The sequence below is a fragment of the Oratosquilla oratoria genome, chromosome 1 (assembly GCF_046742065.1).
Source record: "Oratosquilla oratoria isolate Oo_2021 chromosome 1, ASM4674206v1, whole genome shotgun sequence".
Taxonomy (NCBI): Eukaryota; Metazoa; Arthropoda; class Malacostraca; order Stomatopoda; family Squillidae; genus Oratosquilla; species Oratosquilla oratoria.
Genome location: NC_134777.1, coordinates 7,746,088 through 7,764,427, shown reverse-complemented (window position 1 = coordinate 7,764,427; position 18,340 = coordinate 7,746,088). Strand labels below are relative to the sequence as shown.

Genomic DNA, 18,340 nt, shown 5'->3' with positions numbered 1-18,340 from the left:
CAACTGGACTGAACCAGGCCCTATTATACATCGAACTGGTGCTTCTGCATCCTGTCCATAGATTTGGTAAGCTCACTAAGCAAAATCATATGGGAAAACCCCTACCAGTTTATCATTTTAGATACAAGTTGTATAGACACGGTAAAGGAAACATGGACTGGAGGTGAAGCTTTTATTCCTGACGTTTCGTCTATCGACTCTGAGAATAAAAGCTTCACCTCCAGTCCATGTTTCCTTTACCGTGTCTATACAACTTGTTCACGTGGATTTTCATTTATTTTAAATACATATCACATGACCATACCTATGTCTGTCATTGCACTGAATTAATAATAACCACGTATCTTTTATGCATATTATATTTATTTAATGCTTATGCTATACAAGATTCATTAGCAACCAAGACCACAGGAGTTTCCTTACTGGTTTCCCTAAAATATCTCTCAGTGGTGTTGAAGGGTGTTCTATGGTGTTATGGGGTGTTCTTGGGTGCTTGTCTTCCATTGGGCACCATTCAACTGAAGGGTACCCGAGTGGTGTTCATTGATACCTCTTGGGTACCAGGGTAGCTAAAAGATACAATTGAACACCACTCAGACCCTTGCGTGCCACCAAATTGAGAGAACTTTTTAGCAGGGTTCACAATTACATACCAATTCGTTTCCTTACTCTTTTCACAATATACATACAGATCCTAAATAAGGGCTACAGCTACAAAATAAACATAAGAATCCTATATTGGCATCCTCATATACTCACTCAGACCTTATGACCCTTATGTAGGCGTCATCCTATGGAAGAGGCTAAAAAAGCTGATGCCTGATCACCGCAGCTTTGAGGAAGACCCTCTAGATAGTAGATACCACTAAGTAAACTATGTAATACAACAGCAAACCACCAGTTCCACTAAATACATTCACACTCAGATCACCACTCTTCAAGAAAGACCACCAAACTCAATACTCAAAGAATCCCTGGCCATCAACTCCAAAGAAAAATCTCTAAATTGAAGTAAGAACCACACTGGCATGCTTATGAACTGTATGGTATTAAAACAGTATCACCACATAAAAGGCCTGGCCACAGAATTGAAATACCATGGATGCAATTATCACAAAGGGCACTAGCCCCTCATCCTACAATACCCTATCCTTTCATAACAGCACAATATATCTTCCTTGAGTGACTTGTGCGCCCACCTGGAGACTACAGTCAATCACCTGGGAGCCATGGATCTCCTGCAGGAGACCTGGGGCATAGGATTGATTACCATAATTAAACAATTGTGCAAATCAAATAATAAAACTTTGTTTAATTTTTGTAACTATAAAATTCACACCAATATGACAATAGTGTCATCACCCATCTAGTCTAATCCGCTAGACCAGTAAAGCATGTCAACAACTATTTCACCTAAATCGGGTTTGGTTTAGCTAGGTTGTACAAGTGGAACTCCAGAGGACAAAAAGTTTGCATTCTTGGTTCTATGAATCTAATTGGCTTAAACTTTATAGGCTATTATTATTCATTCCCAAAAATTTCTTACTGAAAACTAATATATTCCTCCTTTTAAGAGCAAAACTTAGAAATGACAAGACTGATTATCATCTATTTTTTCTTCTTTTAACTTTACATTGCCTTAATCAGTATTTTTAGAAGCGCACACCTAATCAATATAGCATTTGAAAATTGAATGATAATATTGTGAATTAAAATAAATCATCGTGATATACGTTTTTTTGGCAGAAATCAGAAACAGAAAAAGTTGCCACGAGTGTTACACAAATAAACTGAACCACAGAGACGCCTTAAGATGTCATTTTTGTTTTGCTAAATTCAGAGGTTGAAGACAATGACAACTCTGATTACCTCTAGAATTACTGGTACTGCATAACTAAATGTAGGTTAGGATAGGTTGGAACAAACAAATTTATCGTATTTCAATTTCAACCTGTGTATCTATTAAAACAAAGATGGTCTCAAGCAGCTGTTGCGGCTCCATTCGTAAGTATATCACTTCTAGCAACTTTTTCCGTTATTGATTTCCACCAAGAAAAGTGTAATTTACAAAATTAATATTTAGTTTTCTAATACTATTTCGCATAGGTGTGCACTTTCAAAATTTTTTGTATTTTTTCAGAAGTGCACACCTACACAATATAGTATTAGAAAATTAAATATTTATTTTGCAAATTATAATACATCAACATTACATATGTTTATCTTGTCAGAAAAAAAGTTGCTAATAGTAAATACACTACCAAATGAAACTGAGATCATAGGACCGAGACGCTATGTTCTGTCCAGTCCTGCTAAGAGCAAATATATTACGAAATGAAGCTACGACCATGGGATCAGGAATATGCCCTCAGTTCTTCCATCAGTATCCCACACAGTATATATTTCCAAAATAGTGCTACAGAACTGAGATTCATGCATTTCTTAAAGCTATTCAACTCCTGTGCACACATCAGTCTGATACTAAAACTGGCCATCAACATCCCTAATGACCTATAAAATTACAGGTATTATATTACTAAATAGAGGTTAAGTTAGGTTAGAATAGACAAATTTATCATACTTTAATTTCTTCAACTGCCACATCTATCAAATCAAAGATGTCGTCTCAAGCATCCCCAGTGGCTCCGATCATAATTTTCTATTTGATTTGATGGTGTTTGGTAGATAGCCTTACTCCACCAGGCCAACACGTAGTGTCCGCCTCCAAGCTTCTGCAGCCTTCACAAGGGAATTTTGTCCATTTGGGCAACCTGGGACATCTAATTTAATCAGGAACATATCCAGTTTATGTTTGAAAGAGTCCACTGAGCAATCTGTTTTATGTTGTATATCTCTAGGTATATCACTTTTAGCAACATTTTCTGTTACTGATTTCTGCCAAGAAAAACATACATAGATGTATTGCAATTTACAAAATATATCTAATTTTTTAATGCTATATCGGATAGGTGTGCACTTCCAAAAATTTACCAAAAATTACCTCCTACTCTAAACCTTGCCGGGACAACACAATATCTCTTCCCTGGGTGACTTGTAACCCACGCAAGAGACCTGCTTTGTATCAGCAACCTGTGGGTCTCTTCCATAAAATACCGAGGGCAACAGAATGATTACTACCAAAATAAAATCATGCATATAACAATAAATCCATAATAGCAATGTAACCGCAGAAATGTATCTAAAAATGTATATTGTATTATGAAGAGGAAAATTTCATAATAAAGTATAAAATTACCCGTTATTTCCTAATTTTATTTGACCTTTAATCCACAAAATCTAAACGAAAAGCTTATCAGCAATCATCATACACCATCAAACCAACTTTCTTCAAAATTAAATGCAACCATAACTGACCAAAAAGCATGACATTAACCAGTCCAGTGCAATGACCCCTACGTAGACGTCATGAGGCTTAACCTCTTCACTCCGGGGCAAATCGCACGTCAGGCAGCATTAGCTGCCTGACGTGCGATGTTGCGTCATAATAATCGCATTATAAAAAATAAAGTCAGTGCTCAATCGTTAGTTCTCTTTCACCCATGAATTTTGATAACCACAGAAAATATGAAGCCAGTTTAGAGAGAATGGAGGTTACGTAGGTACGACTACAATAAATATAATCAAGACGCCGACACGGCATCATCGCGTACCCACTCGTATGGAAGTGAAGGATGCCAGTCAGTATCTTGATTATATATTTATTTTTAGTAGTTGAACATGAGTTACCCCAAGATTCTGTGCACTGATTTGATCACATTTTGTGTTTATCATAACTAAGGGTAAAAGAGAATGAGTAATACACAATTCCTAGGTGATGAGCTGTACAGTTACAGACACCCCTGATTGTTTCAACAAACCCTCACACCCTCCCCTCCCCACCACACCCTACCCAAAAACTTTGCCAATCTAGAGAAACTCACAGTAAATCCAAACAAGAGTACAAACCAACATACAACCTGACATATAACAGGGAACACAAAACCAATCCTACATTACATAAAATAATTGCCTGTATACCTGTCCATGTGATTGGAGTACCCTGTAGAGACTTGGGCCATTCCCCCCCCCCCAATGGCAGTTATTTGGTCTAATGAGCGGGGATGTGGCCCCACCAGGTGAGTGACTTTATATTCTATAATGCGAGTAGTGTGATGAATCGTACACATGACAACTGATGCTGCACGCGAGAATTTGACTTGCAATGAAGTGGTTAAGTTCAGTTTGGCAGTTTCTAGATCCATGCAATCATGCCAGCCAATGCTTCTAATGGTGAATAGGCCGTACAACAACCGAGCTCCACCTTAACCTTGTTTAATTAATAAAACTTTCAAGAATTTCATGACCGTTAAGTCAAATCCCAAATGCTCAAGTTAATATCTCATGTACAGTTAGGAATCTTAGTTTTTCAAGTCATTCATCGGTTTCTAAAAGGTCAGAAAGCATGACAAAGGGGAGGAAGATAGCAGCTAATGCGGTGTCATCTCGAGGCAATTTCCAATCCTTTGACCTGCTAAGGCATCTGAACTTAGTGCTTTGTTTACATGACAGTGATGATACTATCTTAATTTATCAGTTTCTTTTGTTGGGTCAACTCAGATCTCTGACTTTGGATTTGGATTTTGGGCATTTGTAAGTCCATAAACCACCTATTAAGCATACAAGACAAATTCTTCTCTGACCATGGGATCTTCGATGATAAGATGAAACCATTAATCTTCGAGCAACAACATCATTCATACATATCAGCTAGTCATATGTCAAGACTCGTATTTACAACAGATAAGCTTGTCAAGCCAATACTGTCTTGATGATACTCCATTAGTTTACGCCTGAATATATTATGATCATTACTCCGAACTTTTTCGCGCATTCAGTTAGATGCTAGAAGCTACAAGTGTCCTAAATAACAAGTAATATAACCTGTTATGAATTTCATCCAATAAAAGGCACGCATCGACTGGTACATTAACCCCATTTATTCAAAAGGCATGTCCCTCCGCTGACATTCTACTCAGGCATGGAAACACCTTTCTCCCACTACTACATAAATAACGAAAACTTACCGTTTTTAAGTGTACAAGATAACCCATGTGGATCATAATCAAGTCTGACGCTAACAGTATGATCATATTTTTTTCTAGTTGTGCCATCTTCTCTCAAAACTGTAACAGTAACCGACTCGTACTCTCGAGGAGCCGCCATTTTTCTCGAACTAAAGCTACAGGACAACCTTTCAAATTTTTGTGTATCGTAAAATTTCCTTGCTAATTGTTACTTTCTTCACTTCCTTAGATATAAAACTTGATTGAACAAGCTCAATACCCCAGACACAGTTGTCTTATTCAACATTATATATCATTCAATGAGCATATTCGGTCAAGTTGCTAAAGATGTATGTGCTGGAAAAACTCGTTTCATGGATTGCTTCAAAACAAACAATGAACAAAGAGAAAAACCCCACAGTGAGCCTACGGTTCATACAAATAAATTAATTTGACCAAGTAATGAAAAATGTCTATCATGCCATCTGACGAGGAATTATCACGGTAAGGAAAACATAAAGGGGTAATTAAATAGGTTAATACGAAAGCCCATTATGTAGTCTGCCGGGTCGCGTTCACCTGGTAGGAAGGCATGGTCATTAAAGACATCATATGATCATTTTGTTTCATGCTAAAATAAGTTCATACCACACATGTTTAGGTAAAATTTGGTAGTAGAAAGTATATGGGGTTGGTTGTGTGGAGCGGAACATTGACGACACCTTTGGTGGCCATCAGTCACTTTATTATGAAAGACTGGTTCACCAGGTGTACTGGATCATGGATGCACGGATGTTGGCTACTACTATTAGCGTTACTGCCTACTACTACCATTGGCCCACAAGCCCTCACTAGATTGGTTCAGACGACATAATTACACACCTTTAATGAAACCAAAACAAATAAAGTTCTTTTTTATATTTTCTTGATTGAATTATAGTACATATGTTAATGTTTTATCACAATTAGAGACTGGAAATATACATTTTGTATAATATTTACTTGGTTAACTGGTAGAACCCTAGTTGTTAAATGGGGTCCAAGCACCAAGGCCACAGACTGGATAGAAGCTAACTCAAAGTCGGCAACACAAGAATCTGGGTAAATCTGTATAGCTTCCATCATGATCATGTCAAGGACTGCTGGAAGCAGCTCATGATTATCATTAGTAAGTAAGTAGAACTATCATGATGATAGATCTACTTACTTGTACTTGGATTTACTTGGAGATGTCTAGAAGACTTCTTCACAGCCACAGTGATCTGCCACTGTTACCATTCCTGGTGTCCAATTCTTTTAAGGCTACCTGGTCTGGTATGGTGTTTGTTGACTGGGATTTGGCAGTGTAGCCTGGTACAGGTGGTTCATCAGGTACCAATGATAGGAACTTATCCAATCCAGCCTTGAGTCTGTCTACTGTACTCTTCTGATCTATGTACTCATCCCAGAAAGGAAGGTATATACAAACTGCAGACTTTTCAAGAGGGGTACAGACCGTCAATGAACCAAGTGTCAGACTGCTCTAAGGATGTAGGGTCAACTCAGCCTATTGCCAGTGTGGCCCATCTACTTGACCAAGTCAGCCTACCATGACTAATTCCACTTTTTTTTTTTTTTTTTTTTTTAATGCATGGTTAGGTTAGAGTAAATGAATTTATTGTATTATAATTTCATCAATCTCCGCATCTATCAAAATAAAGATAATGTCTCAAGCCGTCGATAGGTCGAGTTGGCGATAGGCCAAGCTGGCTGGCAAGTGCCCTAAGTGATAGAGCTGCTCCTCACTAGTATACACTACAACATGCTGATACTGCCCAGGGTCAGAATCATTAATGGCCTTGGGTCTGCTCTGTAAGTGGTTGTCCACCCATCACTGATGGGACGACCAGGTCTCAGAGAGTAGCTGGATCCTTAGGTAGGTATACACAGCACTGATGTTGAAGATCCTGTTTTATAAGTTTGAATCTTCCCGAAGTTGGCAAGGACTTCCTCACTAGCTATAAGGAGAGCCTGTGTAAGGATATGGTTAGGTTAACTTTTTAACTGCTATGCCACTACCTTCACATTCATGTGTAGCTTAATGACCAACTCCTCTCCTGTCTGTTACATACCAAAGGCTTTTTCCCCCTTACACGGGAGGTAGCCAAAAGAAAAAAGCATAGAAACCACTCCCACCTATTCCATCCCCTACATATTCCACGCCCCTCCACTATCTTCCCTCCCTCTTATCTTGGCACCTCCTAAATGACAGGTCATCCCTGCATCTTATCCACTGCCCTGGGTCAGAAGCAGTGTCGCAAGACACAGCACATCCACAGCAAGGCCGCTTCATTAATTCGGCGACCCCCCTATTACATGGTTACGGTTAACAGAGGACTATGGGTTCTCATAGATATTATCCATTGTGAGTGCAGTCTTACAACCAGCTGATCTTTGCCAATTGTACTTCCAACAGATCCAGTTGTTATAGCTGATTTTCTTCAGATACAGGTATCCATCCAAGCAGTTTGGCACCTCCTTTGTAGGTTCTGGTGATCTTCATACTGAATGATTAAGTGATTCTCAGATGTGGCATCCTTGTATGCAAACAAAATTGTAGCTTATCACTGGTAAGACTTGCTCAAAGTACATCAGTGAGAAGGTGAGGTGAGATAGGTCAGGTAGGTGAGGTGAAAACAACTCAGTTTATTCATCAATTGATAACATAGGAACTGCATAAATTTAGGAAGGTCTGAACAACTCTGGAGGATTAACTGTTTAGATGCATAAGATGAGGTGCAATAGGTGAAAAATCTCTGATTAGAAAATATATGTTTGTAATCTTATATGCTTTGAAATATATAAAAAGTGAACTCCTGGTTTTTTTCATGAAGGCTGTGAACTTGGTTTGCTTCCACTTTGATGCTTCTCAAATAGACATTTACCAAATGGACATTTCCCATTTGGACGCCTCTATATAAAAACTTAGTAAATACAGTAATTATCCCAAACCTAAATAATCGCTAGAAGTTTTGTACAGGATGTATACCAATTTTGAAAGAAGAAATGCAACCACAGTAGTGTTTTTCATGCAAATAAAAGTAATTAGATATACTCTATTTATATTAGGTCCAGTGTCAGCTTTACAAAATCTGTTGTATAAATAGGACCAAGTGTTTTTTATTTATTCTTTTTATTATTATTTATGGAAATATTATTTAAGTTGATGATATGATGATGATATGGTTTAACGTCACAAACTCCCCCCTATCAGAAGGCTAGGACGGTGTCCCTCACAGAGGGCTTTGTAGCGTGGAATTTAATGAACCATGCCCTTGGTTCAACTTCGCTGGTGGTAGGACTCGAACCGCCATCTCCTCGACCTTCGCCGCAAGTAACGACGCCCTAACCCGCTCAGCCAACGAGCTTATTTAAGTTGGAAACAAAAATAAAATTAAAGTAGTAAGCCCATATTCTGTGAATCGGCTTGAACATATTTTCTGTGGTTATTGATACTCAGTGAAAGAGATCAAATAATACAGCTGTAACTTTCTATTTTATAATGCAAGTATTGTGATGCATCATCGAGTCATCATACATCAGGCAACTGATGCTACCCATGAGAATTTGACTTGTACTGAAGAGGTTAATATCATATTTAAACTAATTATTGAAAATGACAAATATAGAATGTAAAAATCTCAAATGATATGGGCTTCTCTTTGTTGAATAGAACTGCCTAGCAGAAGGCATGATACTTGTATCAACAATTATTATACTTAATGTCATATTTACACTAATTGTTGAAAATGACAAATATAGAGCATAAAAACAACAAATGATATGGGCTTCTGTTAAACAAAACTGCCTGGCAGAAGGCATAGTACTTTTATCAAGATCTCATCTACTAGTGACAGATTAACCAAGATGCTGGGACTTATGGAAAAATTACCATCCATGAACCAAGTGTCTGACTGCCCAAAGTGACACAGCTGCTCCTTACTAGCATACGCTACAACATGCTGATGTCAAGATACACACTTCAAATTGGCCACAAAGTCATGTACAGTACTACCTCTCATTAACGGACGTTAATTAGCAGTGTTTGCAGTGTTTTCGCTTTGTTTTTGGTGCTGTTATTTAGTGCTGTGCAATCACTATGCCACCCAAAAACCACTCCAAATCAATGGATTATTCACATCAATGGACACCATTACCCCCCTTTTAGTCCATTAATGAGAGGTAGTAATGTATTTAAATTATCTACATGAGTTATATATTGATTTTCATCAATCATACACTTGTATACTATAACCTTAAAATTTAATAAAATTATACTTGATGACTGGTAAAATTTCACACAAATCCTGGATTTTTGGAGGGGGGGGGACCCCTCCCCCCTCCAGGCAACCATGAATAGGTGTGAACTACTTTAAGAAACGTACCCCAATCATGGGTCAAAATAGACTTAGGTCAAATATGGTCAGGTCATGGGGAGGGGAGGGGGAAGATAACCTCTTCCATACAACGATGCGCCTACGTATTTACCCAGTTGTATTTTGCGGGAAGGGGAGCTACACTCGTGGTGTCCTGCCTTTGTATCTCGCAGTGTCTAGTTTGCTCTTAAACTTATGAATGGTTTTTGCGCACACTATTTCATTGTCCAGTTTATTCCAAGTGTCCACCACTCTATGTGGAAAACTGTTTTTCTTCAGATCTTTTCTGTAGCATGAGGTGCAGGTGGATATATGAGGATGCCAGTGTTGGCATTCAGATTATATTTATTTCGTAGCTGTAGCTGAGTGACCCCCGAATTCTGTGAACTGACTCAGTCACATTTTCTGTGTTTATTATTACTCAGAGTAGAAGAGAATGAGTAATACAGCAGTGACTTTATATTCTATAACATGAGTATTGTGATGCATCATCGCACGATTGTACATCAGGCATGCTGCACATGAGAATTTGTCTCACATTGAAGATGTTAATCCTGTGATAATCATCCATTATGTTTAAAAAAAAAACATCTTAACCCTGGTTACAATTCATAGAATTGCACATATCTACTGTACATATGTTTGATTTATTTAATGGTAATGTTCAAGGTTTTATGATCAAGCCATTTCACAGAATATGGGGGTCACTCAGCTACAACTACAAAAGAAATATAATCAAGATACCGACACAGGCATCCTCATATGCCCACTTATGCCTACATAGGCATCATCATATGGAAGGGATTAAGAGTAAATGGTAATATTAAGTATAGTGATTGTTGATTCAAGTGTCATTCCATCTGCCAGGCAGTTCTGTTCAATAGAGAGAAGTCCCTATCATTTGTTGTTTTTATGCTTTATATTTGTCATTTTCAATAATATGTGTAAATATGATATTAAGAATAAATGGTGATATGGTTTTGTTTGTTATTTCAGGTTAGCTGAGGCTGCTTTGTTGAGTGAGGCAAAACGGGCCTCTACAAGGGCGGAAGTCTATGGGCCCTCAGGTTGGCTTAAACCAAAGCTTCCTCCAACCAACAAAGTATTTTTACAAAACACTATTTTAGGTTTGTATAACATGTAGTATTTTGTCTTTTATTTACATTTATATTTTCTCTTAATTTTGTACAAGGTTGTCACATTTCCTAAATTATCATGAAGAGTGCTAGGAGTGCACCAATAGATACTCAATCTTGAATTTCTGAATACTTTTTCTCAGGAGCAATGAAAGCCAACAAAATTCAGGAGGACAAAGGCAGACAGAGAAGAGAGACTGGAAGAAAGAGAAGGGAGTTATCAGCACAAGAAGCTAACAAATACAAACGTCTTTACATTCATGCAAGTACCAAAGTCAAGAAAGACAACAGTGATGATGGTCGCATTTCAGAGAGTCATGACTCAAGCAAATTAAGTAAAAATAAACCTAGTGAGAAATGTAGCATTGTATGGTGTGATTCTGGGCTTGAGTTCTCAAATGTAAAGAGAGAGAAAGAGAAAAAGAAAGAAGTGAATGGAAAAAAGATGGACCTTAAGAGAATCAACTTCGTTCAGGGTGAGACATTGTGCGAAGATGAAGATAGTGAGGTTAGAACTAATATATCTAAGGTTAAAAGATCAAAAAGATAAGTTAGTGAAAATCAGTATAAAGGTACCAACGAGATTTTAATACTACTTAACTTCTAGTCAGGCACAAAATGAATATTTCATTTAAGAAACAGTGTTCGAAGAATTGAAAATGTTTGGTGTATGAAACATTTTCAAAGTTTTATTCTTGTGTATTTTATTAATTTGTTTAGTTATGTATTCGTAAAAAAAATTGTATTCCATTATATACGTTAACTTATTGACATTACATTGTATTACACAGCCTCAGACCATACATACATACACATACCAAAGGCTTTTTCCCCCTTACACGGGGGGTAGCCACAACCATAGGAGGCAATAAGATTCTCACACTAGTGTATTACACACATCTTCATAATCTACTCCATACATTTTGCAACACCATACATAAACATATACATACACAAATCATGAAAGAATTACTATGCACAAGACCAATAGATTCAGTCCTAAATCAGGTATGCCCTGACAAACCTAGAAGGGAAAAAACTCCGAAGATTGAAAAGAACAAAGCTTGCTTATACTCAGGTCATCATCTAGCACTATAATGATACCAGCATAGAATTGACATAGAAATAGATTGTATCCTCTATATGCTTTCATCACACAGGAGACAAAAGAATTGTCATCTTGCACTAGTTTCAGCATCACCACAAATTTTCTTCTTGAGTGATCTATGGGCCAACGTGGTAGCTGTGGCCAGTTTCTTTGGGGCTGTGAGTGTCTTGCAGTAATGATCTAGGGACACAGATTGATTGACTGATGCATTAGCAACAGCTAATCTGACACTACTACTATGAAAAAAAAATAATAACACATTTTACAGTGGTTAAGTGAAAACATTTGTCAATTTTAATTACAAAATTTGAAATCTTGCCCTGGCCCATCCAAATTGAACTTTTTAAGTTATAGGAATTGGTGTGCTACTAACAAGCATAAGAATTTAGAAAAAAAAAAAGCTTGGCAAAGTGGTGTTCAAAGTTTATAGATTAAATTTGACTTCAGAAAATGAAACAAAACATCTTTTTATATTTGAGTACAACTTTCAGCCTGTAGAAATTTTAGTTGTATACCACTTCCAAGTTTAGGAATAAGAAATACAGTAGTTCAGAAATGTATAATAGTCATATTTTTTGCTTGCAAACTGAGAAAATATTTTGGATGTACGTGATCTTGGTACCTCTCCAATGATACTTTTGAATTGTTCTTTGTTGAGGTTTGTCCTAGTTGGAGCAGTGTCCATTGTTGAGACATATTACTGTTAATGGGTTGAACAGGACAGGTCTTCCACAGAAACAGTATCATAAATGTGCTGTCAGAAATGGTTATTAAAGTATTCAATTTGTAGTTTATATTCCTGCCAGATTCATCAGTGAATTTTATTATGGTTATTCTCTATTACTGATGAAAGGCATTATTATAACTAGTGTCACAAACTTCAAATTTCATAGTAATGTTATATGAAAACTGTCAATGAAAAAGAAGTTTGAGGTGGTTGAATTGAGTTTGAAGAGAATATGTAGAGGCTTGATGCACCATGCACTTATAACAACTATGCACTTTAAATTCTAACATGTTGATCATTTTAATAAGCAGTAATATACATATATATATATATATATTGAGAAATGTGGAAAGGAAAGCCATGGGTCTGGATCTGATTTCTGAGCTTTATTATTGACAGGTTTTGCTCTCAGCTTCTGAAGATGCTAAGAGCAAAACTGGTCAGGAATAAAACTCAAGAATCAGATCCAGACCTGTGGCTTTTCCTTTCCACCATTCTCAATCTGTTACAATATATATATATATATATATATATATATATATTTTCCATAGGAGAAAATAAGCTAATTTAGAACTTGATGGTGCCTTTGTGGAAACCAAAGAATGTATATATTCATACCCACATACATATACCAACATATTCCCCCCAAATAAGGGGAGTGACTAAGTCAAAACATACACCCACCCTACACCAATCCAACACTCATCCAAACACCTATTCTGTGTTCCATCTTAATTCCTCATGAATGAAGGTTCATCTCTGTTCCATGCCATGTTGCTTGGGTCAGAGGTAATACAGCAAGATATAGCACCTCCACAGTAGGACCTGACAGCCAAAGCTAGATTACCTCTGCTGCTTTATTGCATGGTGACCCACTTACTCCTCAGCCACTCAAGAAATATACTGAGCAGACAAGAAAATAAATCCCTATGCAGTGCATAATTTCTTCAACTATTTACAACCACTTTTCATTCACAACTTATCTTTTCCCTCTCTACCATTCTTGACAGATAATCTTTCATTCAGTGCATCAGTCATCCAGTCCATGCACCTCATTCTTTGTCACCTCAAGTTCTGTTTATTCATTTCTGCTTTCCATACCATCATTATTATTATTAGTGTTGTTATTATTATTGTTATTATCATCATTATTATTATTACATATATATTTTTCTTTAATCATTTTTCGTCATCAATAGTCCTCCAGGAGGAGCCAAGATGAGGGGGAGGGAGGGAGGGGTGGTGAGTGGGGGTGGAATTATGCCTTTTGACTTTGCCTACCTCCCTTGTAAAAGGGAAAAACCTCTTGGTATATGTAGGTTTGTATTATTATTATTACTAAGAGAAAGCTGAAGGTAAATGTGGGTAAAAATAAGGTGATGAGATGTACAATGGGAAAGAAAGGCAGCAATTTGGAAGTAAGTTTTAAAGGAGAAAGGCTAAAGCAAATGGATAACTTTAGGTACTTGGGGTCACATGTAGCAGGAAAGGGAGGAGTTGAGGTAGAAGTAAATTGTAGATTGAGAGAAGCAAGTAAGTGCTTTGGGGGATTAAAAAGTGTGATGAGAAATAGGCATGTGTGAATAGATGCAAAGAGGAGATTATATGAAGGGGTGATTGTGCTGACAGTACTGTATGAGGCAATGACCTGGAATTTAAGAGATCCAGAGAGGAAAATTTTAAATGTGTTTGAAATGTCTGAGAAGTATGATTGGGGTTACTAGGTTGGAGAACTGAGGTGAGGAGGAGAGAGTGTGGAAAAGGAGATGGGAGTTAGGGTTGATGAGTATTGGGATGGTTTGGATACATGGAAAGAATGAGTGAAGAAAGATTAGTAAAAGGTGTGGAAAGCAGAGGTGGATGGAGTGAATATGAGGGGATGACTGAGGATGAGATGGATGGATGGGGTGAAAGGTATGTTGAGCAAGAGGGGAATATCTATTGAGCAAGGAAGGGAGAAGGCAAGAGATTAGGGTGAGTGGAGAATGATTGCATATAGGGGGATTAGAGAGTGGTTATGTGTGAGTTCTATTTTGATGTAGCTTGAAGGGGTTTCTCCCCATCTATTTTACTGCATGATGAGATGGAGAGGGAGGGTCACCAATTAAGTGAAGCAGTTTTGCTGTGTCTTGCTGCAGTGCTTCTGCCCCAAGGCAGTGGGCAGGATACAGGGATGACCCATCATCCATGAGGAGCTAAGATGAGAGGGAGGAAAGGGTGGTGGATGGGAGTGGAATGGATGGGGATGAAATGGGTCGTCTTGCACATGTGCCTTTTGACTTTGGCTACCATCCTGGTAAGGGGGAAAAAACTTTTGGTATATGGATGGATTATTACTATTATTTTCCCAGATGAACAAACCATCCCAGCAATCTCTGATCCACTCTGTGTGTCACTTCTCTTTCCATTCCTACTCTCCACCTTACTTCCACATTTCATATTCTGTCCATCCTTGTAACTCCCACAATACTTCTTAAACACTTCATATCTGCCTTCAAAGTTGAAGTCTCTGCTTCACACAGTGCTATGGGCATTATTACCTCCATGTCGTCTTCTCATTGCATTCACCCCAGATACCTATTTCTTATGACAGACCATAATTTTCTTCCCTTGCTCTGTAATTAGTCTCTCCTTCCACTCCATTCCCTGCTACTTGTAACCTCAGATACTTAAAGCTCTCTGCTTTCTGCAGCCCTTCAACCTCAACTCCTTTCCAATGTCATTCTCACCCCTTGTACATCTTGTCACCTTATTTTTACCCACATTTATTTTTAGTGTTCTCCTTGTACCTTCCTTAACTCTGCCACTAACTGCTTCAACCTGTCTTCCATCTCGACTACAGGCAGTGTCAGCCTTAACAAATGGCTCACCTCCTGCATTCCCTCCACTCTGGCTAGTTCCATAATCCTAACTAACACCTTAGAATATAACTCCTTCATCACCTCACCCATGTACACATTGAACAACCATAATGACAACCTAACCTTGACACAACCTCACCCTCACCTCAAACCACTCATTTCCTCCATTCCCTATCCTCACATAAGCTCTACTACTCACAAAATTATTTGACAGCCCTCAACAGAATTTCCCCTATTCCATACATCTAAAACTTGTCCCATAATGCCTCTCTGTCAACCCTATTATATGCCTTATCCAAATTTGTGCATTCTGTTCCTTTCCTAAACCAAACTTCTCTTCCCCAATTACTCTCTCAGTTCCTGCCCTAAATTAATACCCTCCTTTATCCCCCACTAATTACACTTAACAGATTGCTCTAACACTTCTACATTTATACTTCTCCCCTTTTTCTTTCTATAGTGGAACTACACATGCATGCCCCCAGTCCACTGGAACACTTCCCTCTCTTAGGCTCACATTAAACAATCTTACTAGCCAGTCCACTAAAACTACTTCTTTGGTCAGATGCTCCACATGACAACCATCATATGATAAATTCAAAGTTGCTCTTCTTCTAAACCTGTCAGCATCCTCTCCATCTAGAAGGCCCTAAGGGTCTGGTGCATAGTCACTGGATTGGGTCCAATATCTCCCTATTAACAACTGTATTTCCTCCATCCTTTCACATAAATTAATTGACAACTGGCAACTGCTCCTATCCTGCTGCTATAGAAACAGTCTCATGAGTATAGCTCCTTTCCTCTACATTACAATTATGTAAATGCAACACAGGCATTGGTCTTTCATGCCAGAGAGACCAACGAGAGGACCCGAGGAATGTTATCAGCCATTGTGGGTTGAAAGGTTAAGTCATTGAAACTAGGCAATAGATTAAGTTTATGTGAAACTGAGAGCAGATGCTAGTCTTCAATAACTTTTTAATTTTTTATGTTTGTAAATGGTTATTTGAAAAGTATAAGCATGAGAAACAACTTGTTTACTATTGTGACATTGGTGATATTTGGAGCAAAACTGAAAAGAAGACTACTTTAGGTCTTTTGAAAGTTGAAACTTGGTACTTAAAGATTTCTGGGCAGAATAAGGTAATTTCCTGTTTGTGATTTCAAGGATTTCTGGGCAGAATAAGGTAATTTCCTGTTTGTAATATTTGAGATACTCTATCAGAAATGCTGTAGTAATATATTGCCAAAAAATAAAATTCTCTTATTAATCCTTTCTTACTCCTCACGTGATATTTTTACTGATCTGTCAGGCTCAAATATGCCAGAAATGAAATTTATATGAATAAAATATCTGGGACCAGCAGTGGGTATTTGCAAATGTTGGTCCTGCAGTTCTGCAAGACAGGCATCCAGGGCAATCATCTCAACATCCAACATCCTCAGCTCCAAGCGGCAAACCTGCACATGGTGCCCTTGATATCCACTACGTAGACCGATTGGTATGAAATGCGACATCACTGCAACCTTCGGCAGTGGTAAAAGGATAGAACCTCGGCCCTAAAGCATCTGTTATGGAGACCAATTACCACGAACTGTAACATCCTTGCAACTTTCAGTGGTGATAAAAGGATAAATACTCGGCCCTGATACATGGTGAAGCCTAAGGTCATCAGCTTCAATGCTGAAGGCATGTCACCTGCAAAAACAGAAATTCTCGGTAAACTGGGTGCAGATATACTATGCACTCAAGAGACGCACAAAACATCAGCAGCCCCCAAGAAACCTTGGAATGCACCTATTAACATACCATGGTAGTCCAGCACATGGAAGTACAATTTATGCTAGACAAAAATAACATCGAGAACCATGGAGATTATACATACGAAGGAGTTGAAATACAAACTGATATTCTTACCATCAGTGTACAAACTACCTCCAGTTCCTTTTAAATGACCACAAAACCTCCCTCTTGTAGATAAAGTACATCTCATCATAGGCAGCTTTGATAGCCACAGCACAATTTGGGGTTATGACTCGAATAACAGATGGAGTCAGTTGAGGAGTGGGCATTATCCAATGACCTTATCAATCCCAAGGAACTAGCATTGTTCCAAAGTGTACATTAGAGAAGATGGTATAACTGTGACCAAGCTTCTGCTTCATCTCACCACAGTACCAACTTTCAAAAGACAATAGCTGATCCAATACCAAAATCCCAACATCGACTCATAGTCATTATCGTGGTCCCAGTAGTGCGACCTCATAGGACCAAACTGCAGGCTTGGTTCAACTTCCAAAAGGCATAATTGTACCAAAGTGAGGAGCAGGTCACCAAGTGCCAAAAAATGCTCTCCCAAAGGAATACTCTCTTTAGTCAACTTGCCAACTTGAACTGGGGTGCAGATCCTGATATGCTTAACCACTTCGGTACGATGACACCAATGTAGGCATCATGAGACGCTGGTGGGCACATGAGGATGCCAGTGTTGGCATCTTGATTTTATATATATATATATTTTTTTTTTTGTATGTTAACCTCGGATTTTGTGAATTGGTCTGATCCCATTTTCTGTGTTTATTATTACTCAGAGTAAAAGAGAATGAGTAATACAGCAGTGACTGTATTTTATAGTGCAAGTAGTGTGATGCATTGTTTATATGGCAGCTGATCCTGCCCGCGAGAATTTGACTCGTACTGAAGTGGTTAAACAGTCCGCTCTAGCATTATGTTACTCTACAACAGAGTATTGTTCAGTGGTCTGGGCCAGGTCAGCACATACTGACAAGGTATACCCAAAACTAAGTAAAGTTTGCTGTACCATCACAGGCAACCTAAAGGTGCCCCTACTCCTAGCACTGTTCAGGCTGGCTGGTATAACACTACTCGATATCCATCATGAAGCTAACACCAAATCCAAGCACAACAAACAGCTGTCTGATCCCAGACACCCTCTACACAACCATCAAGAGATGCCGAAACATCTGAAGTCTCACAAGAGTTTCAAGAATACCAGCAGACTGGGAAAT

The 18,340-nt window shown here is 38.2% G+C and overlaps 2 protein-coding genes across 4 annotated transcripts in view; one reads left to right on the top strand and one right to left on the bottom strand.

Annotated features, from left to right (window-relative positions):
• Art4 (arginine methyltransferase 4) overlaps positions 1-5,250 on the bottom strand; it is an 88,235-nt gene extending 82,985 nt beyond the window's left edge. For 2 of the 3 annotated variants that reach the window (XM_076196374.1, XM_076196394.1), the window contains exon 1: positions 5,085-5,250. In XM_076196374.1, the coding sequence (XP_076052489.1) occupies positions 5,085-5,223 (139 nt within the window). In that variant the 5' untranslated portion in view covers positions 5,224-5,250. The remainder of the gene's footprint in view (positions 1-5,084) is intronic. The other variant, XM_076196384.1, reaches the window with a different exon arrangement.
• A 92-nt stretch (positions 5,251-5,342) lies between these two features.
• Positions 5,343-16,569, top strand: LOC143031981 (uncharacterized). Its single transcript, XM_076196407.1, has 3 exons — positions 5,343-5,567; positions 10,475-10,605; positions 10,758-16,569. Exons 1-3 carry the CDS (start codon positions 5,533-5,535, stop codon positions 11,162-11,164), a joined length of 573 nt encoding a protein of 190 aa, XP_076052522.1. The 5' UTR covers positions 5,343-5,532; the 3' UTR covers positions 11,165-16,569.
• The last annotated feature ends 1,771 nt before the right edge of the window (positions 16,570-18,340 follow it).